Genomic DNA, 10,839 nt, shown 5'->3' on the forward strand with positions numbered 1-10,839 from the left:
AATCAGGGCAAAGCAGGATTCTTTCACTGGGTGAAAACTGGTTGAATCAACATTGTTTCCATGTCATTTCAACCAAACAATTCAATGTGATGACGTTGAATCAACGTGGAAAACTGATTGGATTTGAAAACGTAAGGGAATTGGATCTTTTTTCAACCAACTTTTAACCTAAATCCAATGACATGGTGATCAAAAAGAAAGGAGGACCAAGGCACTCTTCATATAATTAATTAAAATGCCTTTATTAGTATGGCATGTTCAATAGAAACAAAGTTGTTTAAAAACCGACGCATTTCGGCTGCATGGCCTTCGTCAGGGAGTACAGAAAAAGGAGAATACAATGTCCTCTTTTGAAAGGCTTTTCCAATTAGCCCTAATTAGAAGAGGGAGTGMTTACCAAATTGGACACACCTAGTAAGCAATAATATACACATGAAAAGGTGAAATACTGTAGCTATGTTATCATGAGCATACAACTCCAAGCTAGAAGCATCAGAACACCCAGAGAGGCAGCCCCAACCCCAACCATGACTGGGAGAAGTGTCCAGAACAAGAAAGCAATATATTCCACAGTACTCCAGACCACAGCAAAACATGAACAACAGTCCAAACATAGCTAGAGGGCAATTGAGRYAAATGTCCACTAMATGACAGCAAATGGACCCATCACGACCCTACAGGAAGGGTGAGAAATCCATATCTTCATTTAAACCAGGGTACTTAGTGGCCTGTAGTTTGTAAATCCAAAAACTTTCCCTTTGGTTTAACTGTTTAAGACGGTCCCCTTTTCTAATAGAGGCCGGAACATGATCAATACCCATAGCTTGTAGGGAGGCAGGGTTACCATGGTGTAAGGACTTGTAGTGCCTTGCCATGGGGTAGTCTTCATTGCCTACCCGTATGGCGTACTTGTGTTCCGCCAAGCGATCTTGAAGGCGTCTCTTTGTCCGTCCAATGTAGAACACCTTGCACTGTGGACATTCCAGTCTATAGATGACATGAGTGGTTTTGCAGTTAATAAAATMCTTYAGGTAATACTCCATTTTAGAAGCTGTGTCAACAAAATACTTTTCCTGTGCAATATTACTGCAATGGTTGCACTGGTAACATTTAAAAGAGCCCTTGGGTTTGTGGTCAAGCCAAGTTTTTTGAGAGTCACCCGGAAGATAACTGTGGACTAATTTGTCATTTAGGGTAGGACATCTCTTAAAGCTTATGACTGGTGGTTCAGGAAAGACTTGGCGTAGRAGRGTATCACTTTGGATGATTCCCCAATTATTTTTAATGATTCTTTTAATGTTCTCTGCTTCAGTGCTGTATTTTGTAACAAAATACACTCTCTCTGATGTATCACGAGGCACTCCTCTTCGTAACAAGTTCTCTCTGTCAAGTAATCCAGCCCTTATACCTGCATCTTTCAGGACCTGAACGCTGTAGCCCCGATCCAAAAAGCGATTCTCCAATTCAGCAGATTTGACACTGTAGTCTGTTTCCTGATCGCAAATTCTGCGGACTCTTTGGAATTGGCCATATGGAATATTCTCTTTTAGCCTTTTGGGGTGAAAGCTGTCTGCCCTCAGAATGGTATTCCCATCTGTAGGCTTCCTAAAGATTGATGTGTGCAAACATTCTTTGTCATTTTTACTAATGTCGAGGTCCAAAAAATGAATGTTATCCTTGCTGTATTCCATAGTTAGTTTGATGTTAGGGTTAATGCTGTTAAGGTATTGGTGGAAGGAAATAAGTTCATCTTCTGAGCCGGACCAAAACAGGCAAACATCATCAATATAGCGTCCCCACCATATAATCCGGTCAAAGAAATGGTTATTAGAAGGATCCAAAATGAAGTCATTTTCCCATTTACCCAAGTACAAACCAGCGTAGGAAGGGCTGTAGCAAGCTCCCATGGCACATCCTTTGACCTGTTTGAAAATACGGTCCTGGAAGATAAAGATGTTATGATTAAGAGTCCATTCAGTCAGTGATACAATGAATTCTGTAGGAGGCATCTCAGTTTCAGGCCGGGTACTCAAGAAATGGTGCATCGCTGCCAAACCTTGTTGATGCTCAATGGTGGTGTATAGAGACTCCACATCCATGGTGACTAAAAAGGAAGCTGTACCTATATTCTTCAATTCTTTAATTTTGTTCAACACATCTGTGGTATCTTGAAGATAGGCTGGAAGTGACAACAGAAAAGGCTTAATAAAGTAATCAATGTACTTAGAGATGGGTTCTGTCAGACTTTCATTACCACTAATGACTGGTCTGCCTGGGGGGTTTTCAAGATTTTTGGAAGAAGGTAAAAAGAAGCCATACGCGGACTGCCATTGAAAAGAAATTTGAACTCATTGTCTGAAATGTAACCATTTTCCTTAGCTTCTGTGAGGATCCCTTTCAATTCAGTTTTTAGGTCCTCTGTAGGGTTGAAGGTAAGAGATTGGTAGAATTCGTCATTGTCTAATTGACGGTAGGCTTCTGTCACATATTTGTCTTTACACCACACTACTGTAGCACCACCTTTGTCTGCTTTTTTAATTACAATCCGTTCATTTTTGGACAATGATTCAACTGCATCCCTCTCTGTCTTAGAAAGATTACGTCGTGTTTTGTTGGAATCAATTTTACCCTTAAACAGATTCTCCACATCAAAATTAACTTTCTTGGCAAATGTATTTAGTGTGGCATTCTGGACTATGGGACAAAAAGTGGACTTGGGCTTAAAAGGTGTTTTTGAGGGAACAGAAACTGCCTGACCTGAGACACTGGCGTCTGTAGTTGGAGAGATGTTTTGCTTGTACCAGGCCTTCAGATGTAGATTCCTGTAGAAACGAAATAGGTCAATCTTTGTATTAAATTCATTAGTTGAATATGTGGGGGCAAAGGACAGTCCTTTAGACAAGACCCTTATGCAATCATCAGAAAGGGGTTCTCCAGAAATGTTGATCACAGCCTTGTTCTGGTCCTGCTCCGTGTGGTTGGATAGTBTTGAATTCTTCCTCCCCCTCCGTGTTGGCCTCTTCCGCGTCCTCTCCCTCTCTTGTTGAGGAACCTGCGTGGCTCCTCTAACTGATCTAAAAAATCTTGGGAGGAGCTGGCCTCTGAGCGTCTGGGGTGATCCTCATCGTCACTGCTTGTAAAGTTGAAAGAAACAGATCTAGGCTTCCTTCTCTGCAGATGTGATTCTGAATTCTTGCGTGTTGGTCTTCTCCAGGCAAAGACCTTGCCATCTCTATAATCTACTTCATCTCTTCTAAATTTTCTTAGCTTGTCTTGCTTCAATGTCAGAGTGAATGTGTCTACTTTCTCTTTCAAGATCTCATCACATTGTGCTTTGTTAGAAATATCACTGTATATCACTGAAATTTTCCTTTTTAATTCTTCAATATCTGTTTGGACTACTTGTCTGTCCTTTTTAGATTCTTCTATTAGAAGTAGCATTAGGTCAAAAGAACATGGTGATTTTGTTGTTGTTGATTTCACATTGAATTCACGTTAGTTGACAACTCAACCAAATGAAAATCAAAAGTAGACGTTAAACTGACGTCTGTGCCCAGTGGTACACTGTTTAGACTCCATTATTCATTAAAAATAGCTCAGCCGAGGTATTGGAGAATCGCACCTCACAAACTCAGATTTTAAGACCCCAAATTCAAACAAACTCACATACATCTTTCCCTACTGTGCAACAGTAAAGCACATTTATTACTGTAGAGCAGGGAAGTTTGATTGTCTTGTCCTTCTTCACTCTTGTGTTTACAGCTTCACCCCTTTTGCCAATGGTCCTGATGACACCCCGGAGGAAATACTGGCTCGCATTGGTAGCGGAAAATATGCCCTCACCGGCGGAAACTGGGATACGGTTTCTGATGCTGCAAAGGTGCGGTTATTTGTCCTTCATTAATAGAACATCACTGTTTATTTAATGATTAATAAATCCAGTTCACATCCAATTGTTGTACATGGAAGTTTGAAATGAAATCCCATCCACATTGGTTTAGCTGCAATGCTGCATTTCATACGGGTCCTAACTAGACTATTTCTGTATTGGGTTCCAATAGGACATAGTCACTAAGATGCTCCATGTGGATCCACACCAACGGCTGACGGCTCCCCAGGTCCTCAGACACCAGTGGATAGTCAACCAAGAACAGCTGTCTCAGTGTCAGCTCATCAGACAGGATGTACAGCTTGTTAAGGTAAAGAGGAAACCCTGATGAAAAGCCCAAACCTGACATAATGTAAGAAGCAACATCATCTGTACGTGTTGCCAATCTCTAGCCTCGTAAAACAGACTGACAACATTGTTTCACCTTAGCCCAGCGGTTTGACTGGTTGACCAGGCTGGTCGATCTTTGTCACTAAGCAAATTATGCTAGCTAATTGTGATAGTTATTGTTTTGCATCACAAGCAACGTTGTCTTCTAAAGCTCTCTGACTGATGAAAGGTCTCTCACACATGAATTATTCCTCTGTAGAAGTGCTGTTGTCATTCTACTGCCACCTTGTGTACAGATCTACCATTACATGTAGAACTTTTGCATTCTCTACGTCAGCAAAAGTAATTTGAAACCTGCTCAACGTTTCACACACTGTACTTGCTTTGCCCCCTTTAATTATGCAGTTTTAGAATATAATAACTTTATATACTTTAAGTGTTTTCTGTCTCCCTAGGGAGCAATGGCTGCAACATACTTGGCTTTGAATCGATCGCCTCTGGCCCCAAAGCTGGAGCCTGTGCAGTGTTCAAGTTTGGCCCAGAGAAGAGGAATGAAGAGACTCACATCCACGTGTTTATAGCACCCTCGCAGATGATTCAGGGACAGCTTGAAAATGGGGCAAGGTGCAATGACTTTCATCAGACACTGGTTTAAGTGCCTGTCCAAAGAACCAGGAAGTCTACAGTAGTGGGAACAAGGAGGAGCCACTTGTAACAAGGGGGGGAAAAAATTGTAGAGAAGATGCATCACATTGTTGCACTAAGACAGGAATCTTTACAGATTTTAGATGCACTCGAAACAAACAAATGGTGGCATCGAAGACAAAGCAGAATTCTGTTCAATTGTTCTTAAATGTATCATTTGTATTGAAGAAATGTAACATTAATATATTTTATTCATTCATATTTGCCTTTTCATTTAGGTGGCATCTGAAGCTGTTTGTTTGTTAAGTGACACCTGTGTATTATGTCGAGTATGTTTAGAATGATATTGTCTAGGAGACCAAGTAACCTTATGCAACGTTGAGTTGACACTTTGTCATAATGGCTGTAACAGAAAAGTCTAGAACAGCTTGTAGTTCATAACTACATGATACACATTTTACGAGATTTTATCGACAGCATCTGTATTTTTCCCTGTGTCTGAAAATAAGCATGTTGGTATGTTACTTTGCTGACACATTGTTCAGTCTAAAAGTTAAATTACAACTGCTAAGGATATATATGTTGGTACATTTTGTAGCATTCCAGACATCCACAGTTATTGTAGACATTAAAATAAACTGAAATAGCTGAATGAGTACAGAGTATACAGTGCATTCAGAAAGTATTCAGACCCCTTGACTTTTTCCAGATTTTGTTACGTTTCAGCCTTATCTAAAATGGATTAAATAAATAAAACATCCTCATCAATCTACACACAATACCCGATAATGAATAGCAAAAACAGGTTTTTAGATTTTTTTTTTGCAAATGTACAATAAAAAAAACGGAAATACCTTAGTTAAATAAGTATTCAGACCCTTTGCTATGAGACTCAAAATTGAGCTCAGGTGCATCCTGTTTCCATTGATCATCCTTGATGTTTCTACAACTTGATTGGAGTCCACCTGTGGTAAATTTAATTGATATGACATGATTTGGAAAGGCACACACCTTTCTACATAAGGTCCCACAGTTGACAGTGCATATCAGAGCAAAAACCAAGTCACAAGGTCGAAGGAGGTGTTCGTAGAGCTTCGAGACAGGATTGTGTCAAGGCACAGATCTGGGGAAGGGTACCAAAAAATATCTGCAGCATTGAATGTCCCCAAGAACAAAGTGGCTTCCATCATTCTTAAATGGAAGAAGTTTGGAACCACCAAGACTTTTCCTAGAGCTGGCCACCCAGCCAAACTGAGCAATCGGGGGAGAAGGGCCTTGGTCAGGGAAATTACCAAGAACTCGATGGTCACCCTGATAGAGCTCTAGAGTTCCTCTGTGGAGATGGGAGAATCTTCCAGAAGGACAACCATCTCTGCAGCACTCCACCAATCAGGCCTGTATGGTAGAGTGGCCAGACAGAAGCCACTCCTCAGTAAATGGCACATGACAGCCTGCTTGGTGTTTGCCAAAAAGCACTTAAAGGACTCTCAGACCATGAAAAACAAGATTCTCTGGTGCGTACMTATGTAAATGTGATATTTCTGTTTTTTCATTTTAATAAGTTAGCACACATTTCTTAACCTGTTTCTGCTTTGTCATTATGGGGTATTGTGTCTAGATTGATGAGGGGGAAAACCAATTTAATCAATTTTAGAATAAGGCTGTAACGTAACAAAATGTGAAAAAAGTCAAGGGGTCTGATAACATCCGAATGCACTGTATGTCTGCATCAGTAGATGCTGCTGAAGGAGGACGGCTCATAATAATGTCTGGAATGATGTCATTGGAATGGTATTAATCACATGGAAACCATGTTTGATACCATTCCATTGACTCCATTCCAGCCATTCCTATGAGCAGCCCTCCCCTCAGCATCCTCTACTGGTCTGCATCAATCTATAACTTTCAGGTTGGTTCATAAGGTTAGACATACTGTAGTGTACAATATTTATTTTCTGTAGCTTACAGTTCAATATTATTTTCTTTATAAAATCTAGTGCGCATTATGTTGGATGCTTTTGATAGTTTTGGCAATTTCTAACATAATATTCTACTTTTGTTTTGGGGAGGGGTACTGAAACAGACTCATTATAAATTGTCAATGCAAGTTATATTTCTTGTGTAAATGTGACTTAAGTTATTGTATCAAACAACTGTATATATTGTTTCTACATTATCCATTATGTTTGTGTATTAATGTATGTTTATGTCCGTTTGTTTTATTTTTTAATACATGACATATTTAAGTGTTTTTACCTAATCTGAAGTGCACTATGTGTTAGGTAAATTACTTTTTAGAGGGATGTATTTGTTTTAGTAGCAGATACATTGGTATGCATTTATTAGCATTACCTTGTTTTCTGTCTGTTAAATAGCTCATTTGGGGGGGGGGAAATATATCAACAAAGATTAATCTTAAAACATTATGGAACCATTATGAGTGGATTGATTTAGTGTTCATATGTTGAACACAGCATAAAACACATACAGTTGAAGTCAGAAGTTTACATACACTAAGTTGACTGTGCCTTTAAACYGCTTGGAAAATTCCAGATAATGCTGTCATGGCTTTAGAAACTTCTAATAGGCTAATTGACATAATTTGAGTCAATTGGAGGTGTGCCTGTGGATGTATTCAAGGCCTACCTTCAAACTCAGTGCCTCTTTGCTTGACATCATGAGAAAATCAAAAGAAATCAGCCAAGACCTCAGAAAAAAATTGTAGACCTCCACAAGTCTGGTTCATCCTTGGGAGCAATTTCCAAACGCTTGAAGGTACCACGTTCATCTGTACAAACAATGGTACGCAAGTATAAACACTATGGCATCACGCAGCCATCATACCGCTCAGGAAGGAGACGCGTTCTGTCTCCTAGAGATGAACGTACTTTGGTGCGAAAAGTGCAAATCAATCCCAGAACAACAGCAAAGGACCTTGTGAAGATGCTGGAGGAAACAGGTACAAATAGTATCTATATCCACAGTAAAACGAGTCCTATATCGACATAACCTGAAAGGCCGCTAAGCAAGGAAGAAACCACTGCTCCAAAACCGCCATAAAAATGCCAGACTACGGTTTGCAACTGCACATGGGGACAAAGATTGTACTTTTTGGAGAAATGTCCTCTGGTCTGATGAAACAAAAATAGAACTGTTTGGCCATAATGACCATCGTTATGTTTGGAGAAAAAGGGGGTGCTTGCAAGCCGAGAAACACCATCCCAACCATGAAGCATGGGGGTGCAGCACATGTTGTGGGGTGCTTCGCTGCAGGAGGGACTGGTGCACTTCACAAAATAGATGGCATCATGAGGAGGGGGAAATTATGTGGATATTGAAGCAACATCTCAAGACATCAGTCAGGAAGTTGAAGCTTTCTCGCAAATGGGTCTTCCAAATGGACAATGACCCCAAGCATACTTCCAAAGTTGTGGCAAAATGGCTTAAGGACAAGAAGGTCAAGGTGTTGGAGTGTCAATCACAAAGCCCTGACCTCAATCCTGTAGAAAATTTGTGGCAGAACTGAAAAAGCGTGTGCGACAAGGAGGCCTACAAACCTGACTCAGTTACACCAGCTCTGTCAGGAGACACCAGCTCTGTCAGGAGGAATGGGCCAAAATTCACCCAACTTATTTGTGGAAGCTTGTGGAAGGCACCCGAAACGTTTGACCCAAGTTAAACAATTTAAAGGCAATGCTACCAAATACGAATTGAGTGGATTTAAACTGCTGACCCACTGGGAATGTGATGAAAGAAGTAAAATCTTGAAAATAAATCATCTCTCACAATTATTCTGACATTTCACATTCTTAAAATAAAGTGGTGATCCTAACTGACCTAAAACAGGGAATTTTTACTCGGATTAAATATCAGGAATTGTGAAAAACTGAGTTTAAATGTATTTGCCTAAGGTGTATGTAAACTTCCGACTTCAACTGTACAGTAGAATGCCACCTTGGATGCCTTTATGTTTATGATTTAGGTGCAAATCAAGTAGTAAAGAAGCTGTGTGAAACAAACACCAGCAATCCCAACAGTGTTTTCAGTGTACCAACACAATGACATATTATAGAATTACAGGTTGAAAGTACACAGGATTCAGGAATGGTTTATCATTCAACTTAAGCACACAATGGAGCTTTAGTTGCTCCATAATATTAAGAATACGGGATAATATGACAAAACAGGTTCCATAGGATAAATACCACACACTTACCTTTAGAATATTTTCATAATTTCTAGAATATTTTCATAAATTTGACAGTACAACATGTAAAAAGCATTACAGCCTAATGAACAGTAAGCCTTAACAATTTCTGCTTTCACAAAGCTTAATTGTATAACTACTAAAATACAATATTAGAATCATAGAATCACACAATAGATAACCTTGATCAATGACTCGCCTTGTGCTGCTGTGGCTTGTATATAGATCTGCATACTGAAGGTACTTCTGAGAAGATATTTATTCAAAGCGTCTCCTGTTCTGTGTTGTTCAGTCACTAAGCCCTCAAGTGAGGACACACTATTGTCTCAAAACCACTGTAAAGTAAGTAGCTAAAAAGTAACATTGTGAAACTTGTGTGCTAGTAGGACTGTACATACTGTATAGGTTACTTAACTATTTTCCTTGTATTGGCAGTGCATGCCAAAACTTTACAAATAAATCAAGTGGGAAAGAAACTCTGTTGTGTTGATATTTTGTGACGATAGTCTCAGGCATACACACAGTGACCCTTATCAGTTTGTGGACAATTTCTGGTCCTGTGTGGCAGGGTATTCGCAATGCAAGGGTGACTTCCCCTGGGGCTACCCATACAAAAAAAAATATGCATACACTACTGTAAGTTGCTTTGGATAAAAGTGTCTGCTAAATGTATATTATATTATTTAATATAATAATAGTATGCAGATTATTTTTCAAGCTAGGCCTAATTGAATGCAATTTTGGTTTACATTCGCTAGAAACCGGGTTGAACCTCTTTCACAGTAACAAAAAAGAACAATGGGGGGAAATCGGTAGAACATTTGCGCTGTGCTACTTCTCCTGGCTACCACTGATTGAATGACTCATTTTTGGGACAGTGAGAGGGACAGTGGAGGACAGATTACTTTCTAAACTGAGGTCGAGTCTGTGGTAGAGTCATTGTAATTGTACTCTTCACAAGACCAAATCTCTCAGGACCTGCCCTGACAATTTAATGTCCCAGCCTGTGGCTCAGGTTTAAAAGCTCTAAACAGGGCAAAACAGCATTCTTTCACTGGGTAAAAATAGGTTGAATCAACATTGTTTCCACGTCGTTTCAACCAAAACATAGAATGTGATGATGTCATTGTAAATAAGAATTTGTTTTTTAAGGCCAGGCACCACAGGCAAAAAGTTTGATTTTGCGTCCACCTGTCAATTTTCTGATTTGGGGATATTTTGCATAAAATGTCCAAATAAATCGGCAATAATGTAAATAAATACTTTATTTGTATCATTTTATCCCAACTCCGTCAACTACACCTAGCATTAATGTCGTTCTTGATAGCATGTTTCATGTAGAACTTCAACCGCTYTTTTTAAATCTCTCCATGTTGAATCATATATCATTTAAAAGCTTGTTTTCCGGAGCATATCGTTAGCTAGTCCATAGGTGGCTATATCCTTTGTAGACGTAGTGCTTCGTGCTGAAAGATTAGTAATTTACTGACATTGGTTACTGGCATTTAAAGGCCCTTTCCGGCAACCTGATTGGTTAAAATGCCTCACGTGCCGCGCAGCTCTTCCTTGTTTGAAAATATCTCCCGCGAAGAATCAACGTAAAGAGAGACAAAATTAGTAAATCTCGAAGAATATAACTACAGTATGTGAATAAAAATAGGCGATCTCAATTAGACAATGCGAGAAAAGCAGTGAATGAAAGAAACAATGTGCCTGATCCGCCGATCGAGGCAGTGACAGTACAGGTAGATGAGGAAAAGGAGGTAGC

At 39.6% G+C, this 10,839-nt stretch overlaps 1 protein-coding gene across 2 annotated transcripts in view; it reads left to right on the forward strand.

The window, feature by feature from the left end:
• The window catches only part of LOC111968118 (ribosomal protein S6 kinase alpha-2), a 36,618-nt gene extending 31,063 nt beyond the window's left edge, over positions 1–5,555 (forward strand). For both annotated transcript variants that reach the window (XM_023993671.2, XM_070444996.1), the window contains 3 exons: positions 3,763–3,880; positions 4,062–4,199; positions 4,675–5,555. In XM_023993671.2, the coding sequence (XP_023849439.1) occupies positions 3,763–3,880; positions 4,062–4,199; positions 4,675–4,800 (382 nt within the window). In that variant the 3' untranslated portion in view covers positions 4,801–5,555. The remainder of the gene's footprint in view (positions 1–3,762; positions 3,881–4,061; positions 4,200–4,674) is intronic.
• Positions 5,556–10,839: the final 5,284 nt, after the last annotated feature.

This window comes from Salvelinus sp. IW2-2015, linkage group LG8 (assembly GCF_002910315.2).
Source record: "Salvelinus sp. IW2-2015 linkage group LG8, ASM291031v2, whole genome shotgun sequence".
NCBI classification, from domain to species: Eukaryota; Metazoa; Chordata; class Actinopteri; order Salmoniformes; family Salmonidae; genus Salvelinus; species Salvelinus sp. IW2-2015.